The sequence below is a fragment of the Jaculus jaculus genome, chromosome 7, assembly GCF_020740685.1.
Source record: "Jaculus jaculus isolate mJacJac1 chromosome 7, mJacJac1.mat.Y.cur, whole genome shotgun sequence".
NCBI classification, from domain to species: Eukaryota; Metazoa; Chordata; class Mammalia; order Rodentia; family Dipodidae; genus Jaculus; species Jaculus jaculus.
Window position 1 is genome coordinate 107,635,674 of NC_059108.1, and position 24,415 is coordinate 107,660,088.

Here is a 24,415-nt window from a genome sequence, read left to right on the forward strand (position 1 = left end):
GAAACAAAAAATTTGTTCATATCAAATATTTGATGCCTTAGAGTACAACCAAATAACCTGAACTGAGGTATAATCATTTAGAAAAGGCAGAATAGATGTTAAATTCTCCTTTCTTCCCCCCAAACGTAGGATCTCACTCTAGCCCAGGCTGACCTGGAACTCACTCTGTAGTTCCAATATGGCCTGAAACTTACAGTGATCTTCCTACTTCTGCCTACTGAGTGTTAGGACTAAGGGTGGGTGCCACCATGTCTGGCTTGAACTCTTTTTATTAAGTTTTAAAAAATGAGTTGTTAGACATTTTATGTATTTTGCTATTATAGCAATATGTTATTTGCTAATATAACAAAATATTCAAGGCAGGATATTTTATAAGAAAAAGAGGCTTATTTTGACTCAATGTACTGGTGTTACAAAGCCAGGGAGTGCATCTGGTGTTGGTCTTCTTACTAACAGAGACCTGTGCAAGCAGAGTGTCACAGGGCAATAGACTGAACAAAAGAGCCACTGACACCAGGTTTTTCTGTCCTATTTACCTTATCTAATCCTTTAGAAAAAAGTTATTGGGCTGGAGAGATGGCAGTTAAGGCATTTGCCTGCTAAGCCAAAGGACTCAGCTTTGATTCCCCAGGAGCCACATAAGCCAGAAGCACAAGGTGGTGCATAAGTATGGAGTTCGTTTGCAGTGGCCGGAGGTCCTGGTGTGCCCATTCTCTCTGTTTCTTTCTTTCCCTCTCAAGTTAATAAATAAAAAAGTATTAAAAAAAAAACAAAAAAAAACAAGGGGCAGCTAAGGCATTTGCCTGACAAGCCTAATGTCCTGAGTTCAATTCCCCAGTACCCATGGAAAGCCAGATGTGCAGTGGTGCATGCATCAGGAGTTCATTTGCAGCAGCTGGAGGCTCTGGCACACCCATTCTCTCTGTGTCTCTTCCCCCTCTATGCTTGCAAATAAATAAAGAAAAATATTATAAAGCCATTTATGTATGTGTGGGGGTGCATGCTCATGTCATGATGCATGTATGGAGATCAGATAACCTCAAGGTGTATCTTCCCCTTCCAACTTCCTTGAGCAGGGTCTCTCTTGTTTTGCCACAGTATGTGCCAGTCTTGGGTTCTCCTGGCTCTGCCTTCCATTGCCTTAGGATCATAGACATGTGCTACATTGTATCCTGCTTTATGTGGGTGCTGGGGAAGATCAAACTGGTTCCAGGCTTGCAAGCAAGTGCCTTTAACTGTTGAGTCATCTTACCAGCCCCATAATCTAATCTAGATTATCTCCCTAAAACCCCACTCCAAATACTATAAATGAATTAAATTTTTATCTGCTTCATGCCTTGTAACATCTTGCTGTACAAGTGCTAGAACTGCAGATGTACACAGCTACATCCAGCTTTATATGGGCTCTAGGGATCTGAACCCAGGTCTCCAGACTTGTACAATAAGCATTTTCTCCATGTAGCCATCTCCCCAGCCCTAAAGTTTTCTGTATCAAAAAATGGGAGAGACAGTTCAGTGGTGAAAGGTGCTTGGTTGCAAAGTCTGTTGGGTCTAGGTTTGATTCCCTAGTACCCACATAAAGCCAGGTGCACAAAATGGTGCATGCATCTGGAGTTAGTTTGCAGTGGCAAGAAGCCCTGACACACTCATATTCTCTCTCTCCTCACTCTCCCTGCTTCCATCAGAAAAAAATACTTTAAGAGCTGGAGAGATGGCTTAGTGGTTAAGGTGCTTGTGAAGCCTAAGGACCCAGCTTTGACTCCCAAGAACCCACGTAAGGCAGATGCACAAGGTCACGCATGTGCACAAGGTGGCATGTGTGTCTGGAGTTTGATTACAGTGGCTAGAGGCCCTAGTGCACCAATTCTCTCTGTCTGTCTGCCTGTCTGTCTGTCTCTCTCTCTCATAAAATAAAAAAAAAAAAACCACCACTTTTTTTCCCGTAATATAGACACAACTTATCTATCTTTAATCTTCCACTGTTGTCCATATTTTGTCTCCCACACCTCTCTCTGAGGCAGGGTTTTACTATGTACCCTAGGGTAACCTTAACTTGTTATGAAGTCAGGCTGGCCTCAAAATCGTAATACTCCTGCCTTAGCCTCCAAGGTGCTGGGATCACAGGCAGTACCATATTGGGCTGTTAATCTTTTTGTCATTTCAATGAACTACCAATTCCTGGGAGAAATCTCATTTAATTGTGTTATTTAATTCTTTTTAGGCATACCTGGAGTTGGTGTTTAGTTGTAAAAATGTATATATGGTTTTTTTCTAGGGTCTCAGTCTAGAAGATGAGGCTGACCTAGAACTCTCTCTATAGACCCAGGCTGGCCTTGAATTCATGGCAATGCTTCTACCTCAGCCTTCTGAATGGTAGGATTAAAGGCAAACACCACCATGCCTCAATAAATATACTTTAAATATGTTATTAATTGAGAGAGTTTGTTTGAATATTTGAAAGTTTGTTGAATATTTTTGTTTCACATTCATAACTAACATTGGCCCAATTTTTCTTCATGTAATGATTTTATCAGATAATTCTAGCCTCATAGGATGACCTGGAAAATCTTGCTTCTTCTATAGTTTGGAGAAAATTTTAAGAAATGAGTGCTAATTATCTTACCTTTTCTTTCTCTTTCTTTTTCTTTTTTGAGGTAGGGTCTTGCTCTAGCCCAGGCTGACCTGTAATTCACTATGTAGTCTCAGGGTGGCCTCTAACTCATAGCAATCCTCCTACCTCTGCCTCCTGAGAGCTGGGATTAAAGGCATGTGCCACCACACCTGGTTTCTTTTCAGTTTTGGTAGAATTTGCCAGTGAATTTACTTAGTTCTGGGCTTGTCTCTTTTTTTTTTCAAAGTTTCTTTTTAAATCAATTTAAATGCTTTACTGGTACATATCCATTCAGATTTTCTATTTCTTCTTACCATTATTTTGAATCAGTGTAGGCAGTTTGTGCAGATTCTAAGAATTTGTATAATTTATCTACCTTGTTAGTACAGAATTTTATGCAGTATAGGCTTATATTCCTTTTTATATCTGTAAGGTTTGTAGTTGATAGTTTTCTTCCCTCTTAATCTTAAGAAAATTTTTAAAGATTCTTTTAAAAAATATTTATTTGCAAGCGGGGGGGGGGGGGGGGGGAGAGGGGAAGGGAGGGAGGGGACAGCCAGGACCTCTAGCCATTGCAAACGAACTCCAGATACATACGCCCCCTTGTGCATCTGGCTTACGTGGTTACTGGGGAATCAAACTTGGGTCCTTTAGCTTCTCAGGCAAACATGTTAACTGCTAAGCCATCTCTCCAGCCCAATCTGAAGAACTTTTTAAAAGTCTATTTTTTAACTTAAAAAAATAATTTTAATTTTACTTGCTGAGGAGGTGGATAGACAGAGACAGAATGGGCATACCAGGGCTTCCAGCCACACTGCAAATGAACTCCAGACGAATGTTTCACCTTGTGCATCTGGCTTACATGGGTCCTGGAGAATCGAAACCTGGGTTCTTTGGCTTTGCAAGCATGAACCTTAACTGCTAAGACATCTCTCCATCCCTCTTTTTTATTTTTATTTTGAGATTGATTAGTCTGAATAAAGGTTCCAAATATACACAGTAGCACATATTTTCCTCATTGTTTTACAACTGATAGCAATCCTTCACTGATAATGGTAATATTGGTATTAGATAATAAAAATAGTAAAATTAATTTCTTCAATACTTCAGCCTTGATATAAGAAACAGGGACCAATGAAGGATGGAGAAATGACTGGTTATACTATAGCTCAGACTATGCTGCTATAATGCTATGCACAAAAGTCATGATTGCAGTCCTATAAATTTATTAAACTTCTATGTTTTCCTCTTAGGTAAGAAATTTTCAGTTCATATTTTCAAAAGAACAAGAAACATTTGAAATTACTGTTCAATTAACCATAAAGATATCTTGGTAAAATAAGTCTTCATAATTCCTCTCAATTAGAAAAAAGGTCAACTGATAAACTAATTGGTTTTAAGAAGACCTATGTGTTGTTCCCCAGTAAAATCAGCCTCTTTTCTCTGGACCATATAACATTCCCCTCATCTGTTTGAAAATGTGTCGTCTTTGGACTTGGGAGAAATGAAACACCAAACCTGTTTCTTATGAGCTCTGCGGCCTTAAGCAACGGCCTTCATTTGACAAAGGCTCAGTTTTATCCTGTATAAGGGATAGAACATATTTAGGTGCCATCCAGTTTTAGGAACTTGAGACTAACAGGGCTGGGGTGTAGCTCAGTTGGTAGAGTGCTTGCTTAGTACGCAGGTTTGTTCCCCAGCACCACAGAATCCAGGATCCAGGAATGGTGGTGCATACATGTAATTCTAGCACTTGAAAGGCAGAGGCAGCAGAATCAGCTCGAGGTCATACTCAGGCTACATACAGAGTTTGAGGCCAGCATAGGGTACATGAGACCTTGTTTCACAAGCCAAAATAATAATTTCTTCCTCCTCCTCCTTCCCCTCTATCCACCACCAAGCAGGAGAGTCGAGTCCAGGGTCATACGCTCATGGAGCTTGCTTCCTAGAGGAATTATTCTAAGAGCAAACAGACATGTAGGAAGCTCAGTTTGGCCCATTATAAGCAATAATGGATTACCACATCAGTAATCCATAATGAACTGATAAAGTGAATGAACAATAAGTATATATATATATGTGTGTGTGTATATATATGTGTGTGTATGTGTGTGTGTGTGTGTGTGTGTGTGTGTGTGTGTGTGTGTATATATATATATATATATATATATATATATATATATGTTGCATTTGTGTGTGCTGTGTATGCATGTGGGCACTCGGGTGTGCAGGTGCATGTGGAATGTACAAAGGCTGCAGGTTGAGATCAGTATCTTCCTCTTTGCTGAGACGGGGTTTATCACATGAACCCAGAGTTCACTGATCTGGCTAGTCCAGCTTGGTAGCTTGCTCCAGAGAACCTGGCTCTACTTCCTAAGCGCTGGGATTACAGGCATACCACCATACCCACAAGGCATTTACATGGGTGCTGAGGTCTGAATTCTGTTCTTGTTGCTTCAGTATACATTATGCCAGCTTTTATGTGAAAAAAAAGCCCAAGTTTAAAGGAAGTCTGAAAGAATATAAAATGAAACAAAATGGGCAAAGAATGAGGGAAGATGGTGACAGAAAAGAGACCCTGACTTTTATCTTTTGCTTATGAACTGTGTGACTGCTACTGTTTCTTCCTCATTTTTTAGGACTTATGAGTTTATGCTTATTTATTTTAGTATGATGTGTCTGTGTTCATGTGTGTGAGCATGAGCATATGCATGCCACAACACACATGTGGGGGCTTGAGGACAACTTTTGGATATCCATCCTCATGTTCCACCTTGTTTGAGGTAAGGTCTCTCCTTGTCCACTGGCCCATGAGCTTCCAGGTCATTCTCCTGTGTCTATCTCCCCTCTTGCCCAAGGTAGGCTGTGTATGTTGAGATTACAGAGGCTAGTGCTACTGCATCTGGTTTGCTGTGGGTTCTGGGGTCTGAACTCAGGTTCTCATGCTTGGATGGCAGGTACTTTATCCACTGAGCCATCTCTTGCATCCTACTTGCTTACTTTATTTTATTTTAATTTGGTTTTTTGAGGTAGGGTCTCACTCCAGCCTGTTATAATTTTAAAGGTTCCAGGAGTGAATAAGGCATCCTATTCATTGAGTCTAAAATATTTCATTGAAAATCTCTTCATACTCTCATAAAACTATAGTTTCAAAGTTAATAATTTAGGGGTGCTGGAGAGATGGCTTAGCTGTTAAGTCACTACTTGCCTGTGAAGCTCAAGGACCAATGTTCAATTCCCTGGTACCCATATAAACTGATGCACAAGGTGGCACAGGCGTCTGAAGTTCGTTTGCACCATGGCACATCCATTCTCTCTTTCTCAGTATTAATAATTTGGGATTGGAGAGAGAGCTCAGTCAGTAAAGTGCTCACCTTGCAAGCATGAGGACTTGCGTTCAATCCTCAGAAGCCATATAAAAAAACCAAACAGGCACGGTGGTATGCACTTGCAATGCCACTGCTAGGGAAGCAGTGACAGGTGGATCTGTGGGGTTCACTGGCCAGCAGGCTAACCTACTTGGCAAGTTCTAGGACACTGAGACCTTCTGTTTTTTTATTTTTATTAATTAGTTTTGTACTCAGTGAATACAGTCAATTTGGTACCATTATTAGGCTCATCCATGACCTACCCCTTCCTCTTGGCAAGGTATATGGGTCATGCAGGAGACCTTCCGTTTTTAAAAAGGTAGATGATATCTGGGAATGACACTTGAGTTTGTCCTCTGGCCTACAAACACACACACACACACACTCACTCACTCACAAATTTAATAACTTAGGCTGGGCATGGTGGCACACACATTTGAATACAACATTTAAGATGGTGAATCAGGAGGATCATGAGTCTGAGGCCAGCTGGGCTCCCTAGCAAAAAAAAAAAAAAAAAAAAAAAAAAAAAAATCTGGCTGGAATGATGGCTTAGTGGTTTCTTTCCTTCTTCTCCTTATGAAGTCAACTTCTGCCATTTGATTCTAGATTGGGACTATGACAATTCTGCATGGCACCATGAGTAGGTCCAGATACTTGGATTCAATCAAGACTGGAGTAAAAGACTTTTTTGTTTTTTGAATGTGAGTACAAGATAGCATAAACCACACCTAAAGCCAGAGGATATACCCGAAATAGCTCCAAAATGAAGGTGGGTAGAGGTGACAGGACTCCGATGACTTATTTGGTAATATCCTTCCCAGATATAGCAAAATGAACTCACAACTTAGGCTTGGCATGGTGGCATACACATTTGATCCCAGTACTCGGGATGGTGAGTCAGGAGGATCACAAGTTTGAAGCCAGCTGGGCTCCCTAACAAAACACTACTTCCAAAACAATAGCAGCAGCAAAAAAAAAAAAAACCAAAAAAACAAACAAAAAAAACCAAAAAACAAACCCACAAAAAACATAACTCCCCCCAAAATTTAATCATGACATTAAATATGTAATTTCAAATGTGAGGCTGTAGAAAAATTATGATTCTAAGTAACTACTATGTCCTCCTTTTGGCCTCTGCATTTAAAAAATTAATTTTTTATTGACAGCTTCCATACTTACAGATAATAAACCATAATTCCCTTCCCTCGCCCACTCTGCCTTACTGTGTTAAGTTTTGCCTCACCTGTTACTGAAGAAATCAAACTTCGCATTTACCAATGACTCAGGGAGAATATGCCAGTAAACCTAGTTTAAGGATCCGAGATTCACCCTAACATAATGTAATTGTCATAAGAAATAACATACAACTCATCATAAGATAAAATCAGAACTAGAAGACTACTATAAAAGCCAAGGGCACTGAAAAGGATCAAGGTAGCTTGCATCATGAAGGCATTCTTTTAAAGTTGTATTTATTGTACTTTTATTTTAATCCATCAGCTTGCATTAACATTATAATAAAAGTGAGACAAAACTCCGTATTATTATGTTCAGATATTACTGAGGATCTACTTCCTACCATCATACACTATATGCTGTATGAACAGGACTTAACATCTTGCAGAGGTTTTAGAATAAATCAGAATATAAACCAATTAGTAAGGAAAGCAACCTGTCTGGTGAGTTAGTAACAAACCCACAAACTTCTGTGTAAAATTTAGAGTTGTTTCCTCTGGGAACAATTTTAATAGGCAGATTAAGCCATTAACTGACAAGTGGAAAATCCTTACCCTTTTCCAGTTAGTCTACTCTTAGGTTTCTCCATTTCTGAAGTTCAGAGAGTGGGATACAAATTTAAAACACCTTTTCCTTGCTTAGATTATGCACATTAATATACTAGTTTAAAAAAGGCTTTCTTGTCTCCCATTACCTTCAATATTTAACCACTCTTACAATTTGGTTCAGATTCACTGGTATTAAGGAGCTTAGTAGGTAAAATGCTTGCCTTGCAAGTGTAAAGACCCCAAGTTTGATCCACAGTACCCACATAAACACGTGAAGCACGGTAACATATGCTTATAATTCCAGCACTGGCAAGGCAGAGACAGGCAGATCCCTGGAGCTCACCGGCCATCTAGCCTAGACTAACTGATGAGCTCCAGGCTAACAAGAGGCCTTGTCTCAAAAAAAAATATGGACAGTGTACCTGAGGAACGACACCTGAGGTTGTGCTCTGGCTTCTACATGCATGAACAGACATATCTCATGCACCCCTCCTCCACATACATTAAAAACAAGAAATTTCACTGATAATGGAATACTTGGAATTGGAGAAACATGAAGTTGAATGAGTAAATTTTGTTTGGTGTCTCTCATGCCCTACACAAGTTTGGATTCCAGACTACATGTAGAATACATTTACCAAAGAACTCACATGGCTGTGTTTTTGATAATTCTTCCTTGGTCCATTTTCTGTCCAATGCCATGCACAACAAACACAATGTGGGTGGTCTGTGACGGCTTGTCTTCAAATGTGGCTTCTTCTACGTAACCTCTATGAAGTCTGGTCCCACTACTTGAGGCTGCAGAAAAATTACGATTCTAAGTTTTCTATTTGGGAAATAATACATATGTATAGAACAAATCCTCCCTGGGTGTAGAGGAGAGGAAAAGGCATTTGTGAAAGGATCCATATTGGCTGCCATTAAATAAAATGGACAAGACACAAAAGCCAGAAACCACTAGGAAAAAGAAAGGGTCGTGCTGGAGAGATGGCTTAGCAGTTAAGCGCTTGCCTGTGAAGCCTAAGGACCCCAGTTTGAGGCTCAATTCTCCAGGACCCACGTTAGTCAGATGCATAAGGGGGCACACACATCTGGAGTTGGTTTGCAGTGGCTGGAGGCCCTGGCGCGCCCATTCTCTCTCTCTCTGCCTCTTTCTCTCTCTCACTCTCAAATAAATAAATAAAAATGAACAACAAAAATTATATAAAAAAGAAAGGGTCAACTGAATACATTAAAATTTCCAGTAAGCAAAGATAAAACATGCATGACAAATCAGAAAAACCATGCAAAATATAACACATAAGCAAGTTCCACACATACATGAAGGCAGCATGCTCATCACAAAGAAAGAATGCATTTAGGTCAAAAAAACCCCTAGAAATATAGCAGGTTTACTTATAAGGAAAATACAACTGATTAATGAACATAAAAATATAGTGAAGTAAATTTATTATCAAATAAAATAAAATAAAAATGGCATAGTAACATTTATCAGTTAAATGTTAAACGATTTATTGAGAATGCTTTTCTATCTCCTCCAAGCACTAGTATCTTTTTCTTTTGACTAAAATTACTTCATTTGATTTCAGCTATGAGGTCAAGAGAGATTGCTTAGTGGTTAAACGCTTGCCTGTGAAGCCTAAGGACCTTGGTTCAAGGCTTGATTCCCCAGGACCCACGTTAGCCAGATGCACAAGGGGGCGCACATATCTGGAGTTTGTTTGCAGTGGCTGGAAGCCCTGGCATGCCCATTCTCTCTCTCTCTCTCCCCCTTTCTGTCTCTGTCTGTTGCTCTTAAATAAATAAATAAAAATTAAAAAAAAAGTTTTAGTGAAACTTTCAAGAGTTATCTGTCTCACTATCTACTTAAGCTTCAATCCATGCTAAGCTGGCTTCTTCCTCATCGGTTCAAGTCATCGGATTGAGATCACTGAGTAAAACGGAAAAATTTTAAGCTTCCTTTGCCTTGACAGTATATATCAACTGTCATGCTTCATTTTCATGGTTTTCCTTAATATAAAGGATACTTATTAATCACTCAGATCATATTACATCATTATATATTGATAAATGAATACACATAACTACCTTAATAAAAATTTTATTTAAGAGGGTTCCCATCATTAAATTTTACACCTACTTAAAATATGTTAAAAACAGAATTTGAATTGTTTACTTTGGATATAATAAAAAGTAACCCCAGCTGGGAGTGGTGGTGCACGTTTTTAATCCCAGCACTTGGAGAGGCAGAGGTGGGAGGATTGCTGTGAGTTCGAGGCCACTCTGAGACTACATAGCGAATTCCAGGTCAGCCTGAGTGAGAGTGAGACCCTACCTTGAAAAAAGAAAGAAAGAAAAAAAGAAAGAAAGAAAGAAAAAAAGAAAGAAAGAAAGAAAAAAAGAAAGAAAGAAAAACAACAACAAAAAAATAAACCCAGATTCCAAAAATCTTGACAAACCACAGTAATACGTAACAATTACCTTTAGAAAATCCTAGTTTTTGGGTAACTGTTCGTGCAATTTTAGATGTTGTTGCATCACTATAAAGATACACTTCATCCATACTGTGCCAGTCCACATGATTTCGACTCAATTTGAAACTATGAATAGCTGTTGTAAAAAAGAAAAGTTAATTTGAATTCTCTGAGACAAACTTCATTTGTGTGAAATCTTGTAATAGATTTCTGAATCAATATTATCTAACATAGATATCATGTGCCTTAGTTCAACAGAAAAAAAAAAAAACTATTTCATTTAAAAATGATGTCAAATACATAATGGGTAGGAACTTTATAAATGATGCACAATGCTACAAGAAATAGTAACTTGGTAAACACAGGGAGCAACTGGTGTTATTATGTATTTTTAACTTCTTTTTTATATTATTATTAAACAGTTGCATTCCTGGTGGTATGACTCCTCTTCATTATTTTAAGGGTTATATGGACCTATTCAAATGTTTTCAACATCTGACATTGAAACTTAAGTTTCATTCCTTCCGTTGAGTTTATTAAAAATGTTAAGCTGGGCGTGATGGCATATGCCTTTAATCCCAGCACTTGGGAGGCAGAGGCACAGTGAGTGCGAGGCCACACTGAGACTAATTCCAGGTCAGCCTGAGCTAGTGAAATCCTACCTCAAAAAACAAACAAACAAAAAAATCAAAAGATCTGTACAAATTTCTGTCAGCGTCAGACAAAACAAGACCAGAGGAAAAGAATAAGCTATTAGAATATAGTTTTGGGGGCTGAAGAGATGGCTTGGCAGGTAAGGTACTTGCTTATAAGGCCAAAGGACCCAGGTTCAATTCCCCAGGACCCATGTAAGCCAGATGCCTGATCACAAAGTGGTGCATGCATCAGGAGTTCATTTGTAGTGGCTAAAGGCCCTGGCATGCTCATTTTCTGTCTCTCAACTCACTCTCTCTCATAAAAACAAAAACAAAAACAAACAAACAAACAAAAGCTGGGCATGGTGGTGCACGCCTTTAATCCCAGCACTCGGGAGGCAGAGATAGGACAATTGCCATGAGTTCAAGGCCACCCTGAGACTACAGAGTGAATTCCAGGTCAGCCTGGGCTACAGTGAGACCCTGGCTTGGAAATCCAAAAGACAGGTAAAAATGAAAATAAATAAATAAAGAATATTGTTTTGGGAACAGATATTAAAACCAATTATAATTGGCAGATATAAAAAATTAAAAGACATTTTAATTAGGAGAAAATTAAGTTTTTCTACCATGGTGTTCATGTCAATGTAACTTTTGCATTTCTATAACTGAGGCTATGGCTAGTGAACATGACTTCCTAAAAAATTCATAAATTGATAATTCTTTTATTTTCAAGGCTTTAACCTTTGGTGTCTCTGGTCAGAAAAAGTTTACATTCTTATTTTGTGAAAACTAGGTATCTTCCATTACTATGCTTGATGTATCTTTTGAAAATCCTTTTGTGACACAAAGAAAGTAAATGATTTCCCATAATGATTTGGCATAGTGCAAACACCTCAAGTTAAAGATGTAGCCCTATATAAAAGGATGTGCACATCATACTCCCTAATGGAATACACAGCACACTACAAAAACATGTACTTACTATGTTACAATTACTAGTTTGAAATTTTGAGACTTACATTTTACTTACCTGCCAGCTCATATCACTGACCAAAAATACAAGACCAAGAGTCAATTAACAAAACATTGTCTTCAGTTCCAAAGAAAACAATGTACAAGGCTGCATATTAAATAACTTTTGATAAATCAAAAAAGGTTTTGTAAGGATTTAAAAACTATTTACAAACCATAACGTTGTTAAAATAGCTCTGGGTCACTTATGCTTAGAAGACTGAAACTGTAAGAGCGATCAGAATATTTACAGAGCAGCATAAAGTCAGCAAAATTTGTTCCTACTTTAAATTATCAATATAGTCTCGTAAAGTAGAAGACCTTAATATTATTATTTTAATAATGGATCATATGCATAGCTTACAAATGTTTACATACATGTATAATTTAACACTGCAAAACAGACACTAAGCATGACAGACACACGTTTAAAAACTAATAATTTCTATGTTTTAAGCACAACTGAACTAAAGCTGGGCATATAACTACACAGAGAAATGAAACTACAATTACTGTACCTTGGGAACGCTTTCGTTTAAGACCTGCCGCATCTGTACTCTCCTTATATCCTCTCCATTTGAACAGAGAAGGGAGGGAGAAGGGAGGGAGGTGGTAGACAACTAAGAAAGCAAAAACACTGAGCTTCAAAGTAAATTGAAATGAGGTTTTCTACTTTGCCTTTTGATCTAGTTATTAACTTTTAAAAAAGCTGCATTTGACAAACATTATTCTTTTTTGTTTATTTTATTTATTTCAGAGTGACAGAGAGGGAAAGAGGCAGGAGGAAGGGAGGAGAGAGAGAAAGAGAGAGGGGAGAGAGAGAAGGAAAGTGGGGGGGGGGAGAGAGAGAGAGAGAGAGAGGGAGGGAAAGAGAGAGGGAGGGGGAATGAATGGGTGCGTCAGGGCTTCCAGCCACTGCAAAGGAACTCCAGACGCGTGCGGCCCCTTGTGCATCTGGCTAACGTAGGTCCTGGGAAATCAAGCCTCGACCTGGGGTCCTTAGGCTTCACAGGCAAGCGCTTAACTGCTAAGCCATCTCTCCAGCCCTGATAAACATTATTCTAAATGCTTCATTTATATAATTTCTAGTTAAAAATCAATAAGGCAAAATATTAGTTTAATGTCTGTCAAATGTATGTTCTACTTTTACTGAAATAAAGGAAAATGATATCTAAATTTAATATTACAAGTTATCAGTTATAAACAATTGTGTGATCACTTAATATCTGTACAGAGATAGAATACATAGTGTTTTGAGTGCTTAAGAAATTTATAAACTGTACCTTTTAATACTAAAGTTATTTACTCTCACCAAATTTGTAATGACATAGCCAACAGATTATGTACAATTTGAGGATAATTGTTTTAAACATCAAAATGCAGCTTGCCTAAGACACCACAGTATACGTTCCACTAGATACTCCATCCTGAAGTAGAATGGCTTGAAGCTTCCCTCAAGCAAGATATTCCTTCAACTCTGCTCAAGTTGTTAAAGAGACCGATAAATGTGAAAATTTTAAAAGAAAAATCAATTTAGAAACTCCACTTTTTAGAAAAAAGAACTGAGAAAGTAACACAAAGAATGTCGTAGAAAACATACGCTGTGGTGTCCTGTAAGCATAGACAGACAGCACAGAGAAGAGCAAGGCACAAACTTGAGATTTGGCAAATCAGTAGATAAAACCTTAAAGTCAGTATGCTCCCTGTCAAATTTTGCTAGTTATTTATCAATAAATTTCCTTATATCTTCAATAAGTAATTATCTAAGTCTACTTAAAACTGGACCTTATGATCAGTTTGCTATTTAAGTTAATATATTTTTATGATCTAGTTAAAATTTTAAATTGTGATACATTTGACTTTTTTTTTTTTTTTTTTTTTTTTGAGGTAGGGTCTTACTCTAGCCCAGGCTGACTTGGGATTAGTCCCAAACTGGCCTAGAACTCACAGTGATCCTCCTACCTCAGCCTCCCAGTCGCTGGGATTAGCGGCATACACCATCATGTACAGCTCACATTTGATTTTTATCCTCATTTCCATCTACATAAATTTGACACTTAAAGGTTAAACACTGCTCAAGTACAAAAATATTTAATTTCTGTTTAAAGTGTACATAAAGATTTGTGTAATAAAGGTATTTAAGAAATGCTTACAAAGCAGTAATATCTGTACCTATATACTTAATAAGTACACCTATATGTAATTAGATGGCTATAAGAACTACAAACTAGGGCTAAAAGCTGGGTTGTCATAGCAGGACTAGAAAAAGCAAGGAATAAAGCAGTTTTCTCCATGGAAATGCTTCTTTGCTCATGCACATTATGGTCAGTTGCACAACAGTACACTTAGATCAGGAAGCAGTTTTAATCACAGAAGTCATTAGGAAAATGCCGCTAACATGTCAAACTGACAGGGATTGGATAATTTACTACAAGAGAAATAAAAAAATTAGATTTTGTAAATCTAGTAGTAAAACTAATCTGAACCTAATTTTATATGAACTAATGAGAATATGAAACATTCAGACCATTTGACTATATTATAAAATTACACAAACATGCTTTGAGAGCTTGTTAGGATATAAAGCTAATACTTATCTAAAAAAATGATATAACTTAAAAATGACAAGACCCCAATATACAATAAGAAAGAACATCTGGGTGTGGTGGTGCATGACTTTAATCCCAGCATTTGGGTAGAATAGCTAGCTGTGGGTTCAAGGCCAGTTTAAGACTACACAGCGAATTCCAGGTCAGACTGAGCTCAAATAAGACCCTACATGGTTTTCTGTCTTTCCAAACTTATTTTCACTTTCAAATCACCTGCTAGAAAGTTTGACTTTTTCATCCCAAAGCATAGAATTATGGGTACTCAGTTACAGTACAACAACAAAAGAGTTTCCTATCAAACCAAACAGGGATCATTATTGGCAAAGGGAATTCAAGGTCCAGAAAGTACTATTTATTTTTTGTTAAAAAATAAGTTTTAGCAGTTCTTATGTATTATTAGCAAAAGTAGGTATAAACTTAGAACACAATTAAAATGTCAGTTCATTATTTGATAAACAATTAATTTCTTAAAGAAATTCTGAACACAAGTATATCCACAAGGGATGGGGCCCATGGAACAACTTAATAACATTTCCCTTACCAAAGCTGGCAATATGGACAAATACTGCTATTATTATTATTTATTCTTTTTCTTAGAGAAGGTTTTGCTTAGGCCAGTTTCAGCCACACATGCTGGAATTACAGGCATATACCATTGTGTGTGGCATCAACCTGGAAAATTCTCTAGGGTAAAGCAGCTGTGTATATTTCAAACTCACTAACTACAATAAAAAAACTGACAACTTGGGCTGGAGAGATGGCTTAGTGGTTAAGCACTTGCCTGTGAAGCCTAAGGACCCCGGTTCGTGGCTCGGTTCCCCAGGTCCAACATTAGCCAGATGCACAAGGGGGCGCATGCATATGGAGTTCGTTTGCAGTGGCTGGAAGCCCTGGTGCGCCCATCCTCTCTCTCTCTCCCTCTATCTGCCTTTCTCCCTGTGTCTGTCACTTTCAAATAAAAAAAAACAAAAACAAAAATGAACAAAAAAAAAAAAACTGACAACTTAATACAAGGACAGCTGGTTAGCAGGTTAGCACTCTTCATCCTCATCTGTCCTTATTATTTTTATTAGCATATTAATTATACATAATGGGTTTCACTGTGACATTCTGATATACATAAAAGTGTATATGTAATTTATTTTGAACATATTTAATTGGTTTTTTGAAATGCTATTTCAAGTATAAAATAGCCTCATTTATCAAGTCACAGTAAATACATACTTTCCCACCAAACTGCTACGTGGTGTATCCCTACAGAGCCATTAACAACTGTGCTATCACAACAGCTCATATTAGCTTTAACTGTGACTTTAGTGTGACGTGTGTGTTTGTGTGTGTGTGTGCACGCGCGTGCATTAAACCCAGGGCCTCATGCCTGCCACACAAGTGCCGCATCCCATCAATCTTAGGTCCATTTTCCCATCTCCTTTCCTTCTGCATTTTGGTTCTCAATCCCTACTTTCCTTATGATTTTCTGTATTTCATCTTAATTTCTTTTGTTGTTGCTTTTGTTTTTTGAGGTAGGGTCTCATTCCAGCCCAGGCTTATCATCTTAATTTCTCTACTAGCCTTAAGAAATAACTAAGCTGGGCGTGGTAGCACATGCCTTTGATCACAGCTCTTGGGAGGCTGAAATAAGAGGACTGTCCTGAATTCAAGGCCAGCCTGGGCTACTGAGTAAGTTCCAGTCAGTTTGACTTAAGAGTGAGAGACCCTGCCTAAACAAAACAAAACAAAAAACAAAAAAATCCCAAATCAAACCAATCAACCAACCAACCAACAAAACAAATACCTCTTTTTTATTTTGAAATAAATTGTAGATGTAACCCAAAGCAGCAGAAGTAGTACAGGGAGTTGCCATATAGTCTTCACTTGGCATCCTATTATGTTAGTATCTTGCATGTCTACATATCATTATCAAACAAAGACTGATATTGGGATAACATTATCAACTAATATATGGATTTTATTCAGAGTTCTCAATTTTCCACCAATACTTTTCTGTTCTAGAATCCAGCCTAGGATGCCATATTACGTTTGCTTGTCATGGTCTCATTAGTTTCGACCTACCTTTGACAAATTTCCCATTATTTTAATTCATGGCCTTGATGCTTTTGCAGCATATTGGTTATTTTGAAGTAGCATGACCCTCAATATAATATAATGGTATGTTCTGATTGTTGAACTGACTTTATATATTTTTGGCCAGTGCTACGTAGCACTACTGCATTTAGTTCAGCTTTAAAAAATCGGGGCTGGGGAGATGGCTTAGTGTTTAAGGTGCTTGCCTAAAAAGCCAAAGGACCCAAGTTTGATTCTTCAGGACCTACGTAAGCCAGATGTACAAGGTGGCACATGTGTCTGGAGTTCATGTACAGTGGCTGAAGGCACTGGTGCACCCACTCTCTCTAATAAATAAATAAAAAATTTAATCAGTTATATGTGCTTGAATAAAGTGTAAAGAATGAAACAGTAATCTAGGACTTAAATGTTCAAAGAATTCCCTATTTGGAGGCACAGTTTTACTTATATGATTCACCTTGAGTGAACAAATGAAGCCTCATTTGTTGGGTTGTTAGATATATGTTTCCTGTCCTGGGACGGGATAGGAGAGAATTTTTCATTTTAGTGCGTAATGAACTAAATTTAAACTTTCTAAATTACAAACAGTACCCCTTTGTGGGTTACCTTTACTTGGACGCTAGAGATTACCCCAAATTTTCATCAATCTCTTATCCAATGTTAAGAGATTTGTGTGACATTTAATAATGAAATAAATATTAAATATATCCAATCCATTTGTGGCAATAGCAACATCAACCAGACAAGATAATAAAAACAAAAACAGGAATTATTATATTTTAATGTCCCTGAAGGCAAGAATTCTGTTTAGTTTTTTGACATTCCCTAAACTACTAATAAGAGCTCCCGATTATAGTACTTTTAAGTTTTTATTTCTTAAATGATACTATGTTAATTACTATATTGCAATCACCAATTATTCCAAATATCCTTTGTAAATGTTTAGCATCATTGTCTATTAATCTATCTTGAATTTCCTTTTCTGTGACCATTCTGTTGTCTTTCTCTTCTATAAGACACGTTGAAAACGTCTTAAGGTAAGAAACGGTGCATTTTCTTTCATAAAAGCTTCTGACACAATACTATCTATATATAGACACAAAAATTCTGATAATCTGAAGAGTCAAGGCTTTACCATCTTTATACATAAGAAGATTTAGGAGGAAAAGGTGATTTCTACCCCACAAAACAGTGAAATATAAAATTAGAGAAGTTAAAGGTTAACAGCAAAATAATCAGAAGATTATGTATTTTTGCAGCTATTTTAAGTTTGAAGCATTTTCTCCACAAATAGAAACTTTTTATGAGAGACAGAGAGAGAATGAATTGGCACACCAGGGCCTCCAGCCACTGCAACTGAACTCCAGATGTGTGCACCACCTTGTGTATCTGGATTACGTGGGACCTGGAACGTGGAACATGGGTCCTTAGGCTTCACAGGCAAGCACCTTAATTGCTAAGCCATCTCTCCAGGCCAAATAGTAGCTTTTTGGATGGTATCTTTAAGACCAGTTTAAGTTTTCAAATATGCTACAAAATTTCCTATGAACTTCAACGTTATAGGTTATATGCTAAGGTATAATATGTTTAATAAAATAGTGAATAAAATTACTAAAAATCATATTAATACTGAGTTGAATTTATCTTTATTGTTAATAACAGAGCATACTGAATTTTTATGTATATGCCACAGTATGCTTTTAAAAAATCATTTTTTCTAACAAACTCCAAAGAGTCATTATTAAAAGATGACAATGTGTTTCAACAGTTTAACCATACTATTATTAACTAGAATTTTACCACTTTACATATATTCTTAACCATAACATATTAACAATATTACTGTAAGAGTCTAGATTGACAAGTTGACACACAGAAAAACTTACACAGATAACCCATGTTCTCATAACAAATATATTTAAATTTTGGCACTTTGAGGAAAATTAAAGTATCTGCTATATTTAGCATATAGGCAGGAAGCAGGGAGCAGAAGTGAAAAGTTTACGTGGAAGTTTAAATTGATTGTAAACAAGACTGCAAACAGGTGGTATCTACAGATGAAACACAACTCATAACTAACTTCTCTGGACTGAGCCAGCAACTGGGGAAAATGATGCTCTGAACACAGTATGAGAAAGGGGAACAGTTCACTGCTACCGTACACACTTGAACCCTTCTTCTACAACCTTTTGAAGTTTTTCATGCACCAACAGTAAGGAACTTGGTGGCTAAACTGCTAGCTAACGTACAATGCCAGTTTTTGAGGCAGAAGGAATGAAAAAAAAAATCCTAAACTAATAGATTTCTCTAACAGCAATGAAATTGTGATAAAAGAGCTGCCTTTCAAGTAATGCAAAGTAGGTATGAGATTATTTTGGCTGTGATGATGAGAAATCACAAAATATTTAGTGACTAATATAAAATGACAGTTATACAAATCTCTCTATTTTAGCCATAACAAGAATACAGTATTATTTCTCTTGTCATCTGGTAATAGGCTCTTTCCCTGAACTGCTTTGTAATGTACTGACAGGAAAACCTTCAGTTTGTACTTCATAGCAAATTTAGGACATATGTGGTTGTATGTATTAGAAAGATGAGATCATATATTTAAATGCTTAAAGTATGGTATTTGCACACACGTGATTAAATATAAATCTGTTAAATTTAACTGCTAATTTACTCACAAATCACAACTTTCCTCAGTTACCCAGGTTTTTAACTAAGTAGAGTCAAAAGACATTTTAATTTGACACAAGGTAACCTACAGTTTCCTTGCTTGTGGCCAATATACATATGTGTGTGTTCAGAGATGACAGACAAGAAAGGTTTAGGGGCCGGGAAAGTTATCACTTCTAGTAAGAAAAACCAACAGCACGTACAACTTATGCTTTGTTATTTGATAAATAATTACTTCCAAACACGTAATTTGTTTTTGTAAGCTACAGTCTATGAATTATCTGGTCAATACTAAGTTTTTCTGCTTTAGAGATGTTTTGTGAGGATGACAAAGGTTACTCAATTTGTGTTTAAATTCACTAGTTAAGTAAGGCTTGCCAAGAAACTTCCTAAGTAAAGGCAAGCCTGGATGAAGAAACCCTTTTAGATTAACAACTGAGAGATATTTATAAACTCTAATCTACCTGTACATTTATACTCACCAGAGTAGCTGATCCCACTGCCTGCAGTAAATGGAATAACAGAAGCATTTTTAACTTGACCACATACAAAGAGAACATGGCACTTTCGGCTATTACATAACACTTTTAACTGTTTGGAGACATAGCTAAATGTGGAATATAGACATGTATGATGAATACTGTTTTAAGTCAAAATTGATGCCTCTCTTTAGAGAGATAGCTAAAAGATGCACATAGGCAATTTTGCTTTTAAAAATCCAGGAAAAGGCAATATTAAAATATTAACAAAATTGCTCTTCTGATATGATGTAAAGAATTTTTTTCTAAGTTCAATTTTCTTTGATAATTAAAAACTGCCAGAAAATACTAATTCAGGGGGTACAACATAACAATCTCTACGTTTATCATAAATTGTATTAGTTTCATACAATAATACACTACAAAAAATAAAAAAGACAGAAAGTATAGAAATTCAGTTTTAAATTCTAAAATAGTAATCCAATATTTTTAAAATCAAATTTGGAGCTGAGTTACAGCTCACTGGTACAGTGCTTGCCTAACATGCACGAGGCCCTGTGTTTGATGCCTAGTATCTCAAAAACTATCAAATCTTATAAATTCTGACCATTCTGAGTTACTATTATGAGACTTATGAACTACTCTAAACTTCATCAGTAATTTACTTGACTTAAAGAATAGATAAAATGCATTAGCTAGTCTTACCATCTTTTCCATCTATGGATTTTGACACTTCAATATCAAAATTCTCTTGCATCTGCTGACCTCTAAAACAACTGAGATGTTCCTGCTCAATCAAATTACTTTCTTCTTCTTCTAGAGGCTGCCAAGTTCCATCAATAAACCATTGACCACGCATAACTGGTATTTTATCAGCTTCTGAAATAAATGAGAAATCACAAAATTATACATTTTAGGACTCAGCCTCTGAAAAGGAGACACAGCAGCTATAATTTTTATTTTGCTGCTGCTATTCCTCAAACAGACTTTTATGGCCCATTATAATTTAAAGTTGCAAAAATCTAGATTTCAAGTCAGAGTATATAATTTTTTCTTCAGCATCAAAACTTACTCAGCCTAAACCTTATATGTGCAGTATTGAGAAGGCAGCTGAGCCACTATGTATGGATTTGAGGTCCTAAGTAAAGTAACCCCAATTTAGAGGTTAGGGCTAAAGACAAGTTCCATGGTAGCCTTTGTTGACAGTTCCAAAATCTTGGAAAAGACTGATATGATATCCCCAGAAGTAGGGCTCAGACATACTATGTGTGGCAGAACATGGCTTCACTTTTAAGCTGTGCTGGAATTTATGGGTTCCCAGTTAAGAGTGCAGGATACATAATAAAACAATTGTAGTAGTCTTGTCCACTTTAGAAAAAAATGACATTTCTCCAGGCAAACACCTCCTGGAGGCCTAAGACTTATGCTTATTTAAAATAAAGCATACTGCCAGCTACTTTGAATCCTAACAATGTTCTAAAATAAAAAATATATAAAATAAGAATCAAAATGACAGCAACAAAGCCCCAAACCAAAATGAACCACAAACCTAACTATGCAGGGAGTTAATGACTTAATCACATAAAATTTCAAGTGAATTTAAAACATAGTAATTTGTACATAAATGCTAGGAATTGCCATATGGACAAAAACAAGAGCAAGCACACCTTGCAAAACCTACCTTGCTAGTATTAACATTAATACCAGTTGTGCTCAGCTCTTTGTTGCTGGCAGAAGACACTCAGCAAAGACTAAGCTGTGAGAGGAAAGGGTTTATTTTGGTTTACAGACTTCAGGAAAAGCTCCATGATGGCAGGGGAAAAACTACAGCATAGGCAGAAGAGGATGGACATGATCTTCTGGCCAACATCATCAGCAGGAGAGTATGCTGGCTATAACACCCATAAGCCCGCCTCCAAAACAATACACTCCTTCCAGGAGGCTCTAATTCCCAAACTGCCACCAGCTGGGGACCTAGCATTCAGACCACATAAAGTTTATGGGGGGGGGGGGAAATACCTGAATCAAACCACCACAACTAATTAGGGACCACAGCATATAATGCATATATTAATTCAGTTAATATTATTTGGAGCCTAGAATTTTAGTACAAAATAGATTAAAATCCCCATAATTATAAATTTTTGTTACCTTTCTTTTTTGAGGCAAGCCCAATAGACTGACCTTTTTTTTTTTCATTGAGAGAGAGAACAAGAATGAAAGGGAGAGGGAGACAGAAAGAGAGAGAGAGAGAACTGGCAAGCAAGGACCTCCAGCCACTGTAATTGAAGTCCAGATGTGCGTGTCACCTTGTGTACATGCGCAACTTCATGCATGTGTCACCTTGTGTGCTTGGAGTATGTGGGATCTGAGTAGTCAAACATGGGTCCTTAGACTTTGCAGGTAAGCACCTTAACCTCTAAGCCATCTCTCCTGGTCATAAATTTTAATTAGTTATGTTAAGACTAGTGATGTATTTTCTCTTAAAAATGCTCAAGCTTGGGCTGGACTACAAGATGGCATGTATCTGGAGTTTGTTTTCAGTGGCTGGAGGCCCTGGGGTGCCCATTCTATATTGCCTCTTCCTCTCTCCCCGCTTGCCAACAAATAAAAAATAAAAACGCTCCCAATGAAAATGCTCAAGCTAGAAAATGCCTAGCATCAGACCCACTCAGCAGGAGCAATCCTAATGTAAGACTGTGATCTCAATGTATCATTTGCCACAGAGAATCTAAGAAATGACTATGAAGTTCCAGGCTTGGAACAAGAATGCACCAGATTATCTTTACATATCCCATCTTATTAGATTTGTACTATGATGTATTAGTTTTCCTGTTATGTTTTTTTTATTTTTTGGTTTATTTTTATTTATTTATTTGAGAGCGACAGACATAGAAAGAGGCAGAGAGAGAGAGAGAGAGAGAGAGAGAGAGGGAGGGAGAGGGAGGGAGGGAGGGAGGGAGGAAGGGAGGGAGAGAATGGGCGCATCAGGGCTTCCAGCCACTGCAGATGAATTCCAGATGCATGTGCCCCCTTGAGCATATGGCTAACGTGGGTCCTGGGGAATCGAGCCTCGAACCAGGGTCCTTAGGCTTCACAGGCAAGTGCTTAACCGCTAAGCCATCTCTCCAGCCCACGTTTTTTTTTTTTTTTTTAAAGATAAAGTCTTGCAATATAACATTGGCTGACCTAGAGTTTGCTATGTAGACAGGGAAGACCTTGAATTTGCAGTGATCCTCCTGCCTCTGCCTCCCAAGTGCTTGACTTACAGATGTGAGTCATCAAGACTGGCTCCCATTATGTTTCTAGTATTTCTTGTGCTTTCTAGTATCTTGCTATAGCAGTTCTACTGTATTTAGGTATCTGTTGTATTACTGGGTATATACACTGAAAATATAACTTTTGTGAATTATGACTTAACATTTAAGTGTACTCTGTTATATGTATTAGTTTTTGGCCTGGATTTCATTCTATTGAGATTGCAGTCTCTGTTTTCTCTTCATCTGACCGTGATGTTTTGCACATCCTTTATTTGTAACCATTAGTAACATTGTGATCCAGTTCTGTCACTTGAATACAGCAGAGAATTGGGTTTTGCTTTATGAATCCCTCTGAGATGTCTTTTTTTCTTCCTTCCCTCCCTCCCTTTCCAACTCATCCCCTGCTCTTTTTCGAGTTAGTATCTCACTCTAGCCCAGGCTGACCTGGAACTCACTCTGTAGTCCCAAACTGACCTCAAACTCAGTGATCCAGCTATACCTCAGCCTCCTCCCACCAAGTGCTGGAATTAAAGGCATGTACCACCACATCCGGCATATTTTTCTTTTGAATAAGCCCATTAATGTGTACTGATATGGTTGATACATGTGAACTCAACTTTGTTCTTTAAAAATTATCACACTAGGGCTGGAGAGATGGCTTAGCGGTTAAACGCTTGCCTGTGAAGCCTAAGGACCCCGGTTCGAGGCTCGGTTCCCCAGGTCCCACGTTAGCCAGATGCACAAGGGGGCGCATGCGTCTGGAGTTCGTCTGCAGAGGCTGGAAGCCCTGGCGCGCCCATTCTCTCTCTCTCCCTCTATCTGTCCTTCTCTCTGTGTCTGTCACTCTCAAATAAATAAATAAAAAAATTAAAAAAAAAATTATCAAACTATTACTCACTATGTTTATATAGTATATTTGGCCTTTTTTTGTACTTAGGAAGATTTGCATTTTTTTCATTCCCCACATCTCTTTTATTTTGATTACTTATTTTTTCCTTTGGCCTATTCATTTTAAGTGGTATCTATAACTTCAACTTACTATATATACAATAAATAATTAGTTCATTTTATTTTACTTTTATCAAGACATAAAAGAATTACACTTATGTTTCCACTACTGTTTTTCTTGGATATACATTAAAATGTAATTAAATTTGTACTATACATTTCTTAAATTTCTATATATTCAAGTTGTTTACTGAAAGCTTGGGACAGGTTAGGTATTCAAAAAATACTGCCTGTGGCATTCCTGTAATATTGTTCTTGAAAGAATTTGATATAAGCCTAATTTTTCTTTATTAGAAAATGTGATCTTGTAAACCAGGCGTGGTGGCGCATGCTTTTAATCCCAACACTGGGGAGACAGAGGTAGGAGGATTGCCACCCTGAGACTCCACAGTGAATTCCAGGTCAG

General features: G+C 37.4%; 1 protein-coding gene across 8 annotated transcripts in view; it reads right to left on the minus strand.

Moving 5' to 3' along the window:
- Ddhd1 (DDHD domain containing 1) overlaps window positions 1–24,415 on the minus strand; it is an 81,722-nt gene that overhangs the window by 36,048 nt on the left and 21,259 nt on the right. For 2 of the 8 annotated variants that reach the window (XM_045154511.1, XM_045154509.1), the window contains exons 2-6: window positions 20,447–20,620; window positions 19,745–19,765; window positions 12,408–12,509; window positions 10,248–10,376; window positions 8,417–8,564 (exon numbers count right to left, since the gene is read on the minus strand). In XM_045154511.1, coding sequence (XP_045010446.1) covers window positions 8,417–8,564; window positions 10,248–10,376; window positions 12,408–12,509; window positions 19,745–19,765; window positions 20,447–20,620 — 574 coding nt within the window. The remainder of the gene's footprint in view (window positions 1–8,416; window positions 8,565–10,247; window positions 10,377–12,407; window positions 12,510–19,744; window positions 19,766–20,446; window positions 20,621–24,415) is intronic. The other 6 variants (XM_045154516.1, XM_045154512.1, XM_045154517.1 and 3 more) reach the window with 4 other exon arrangements.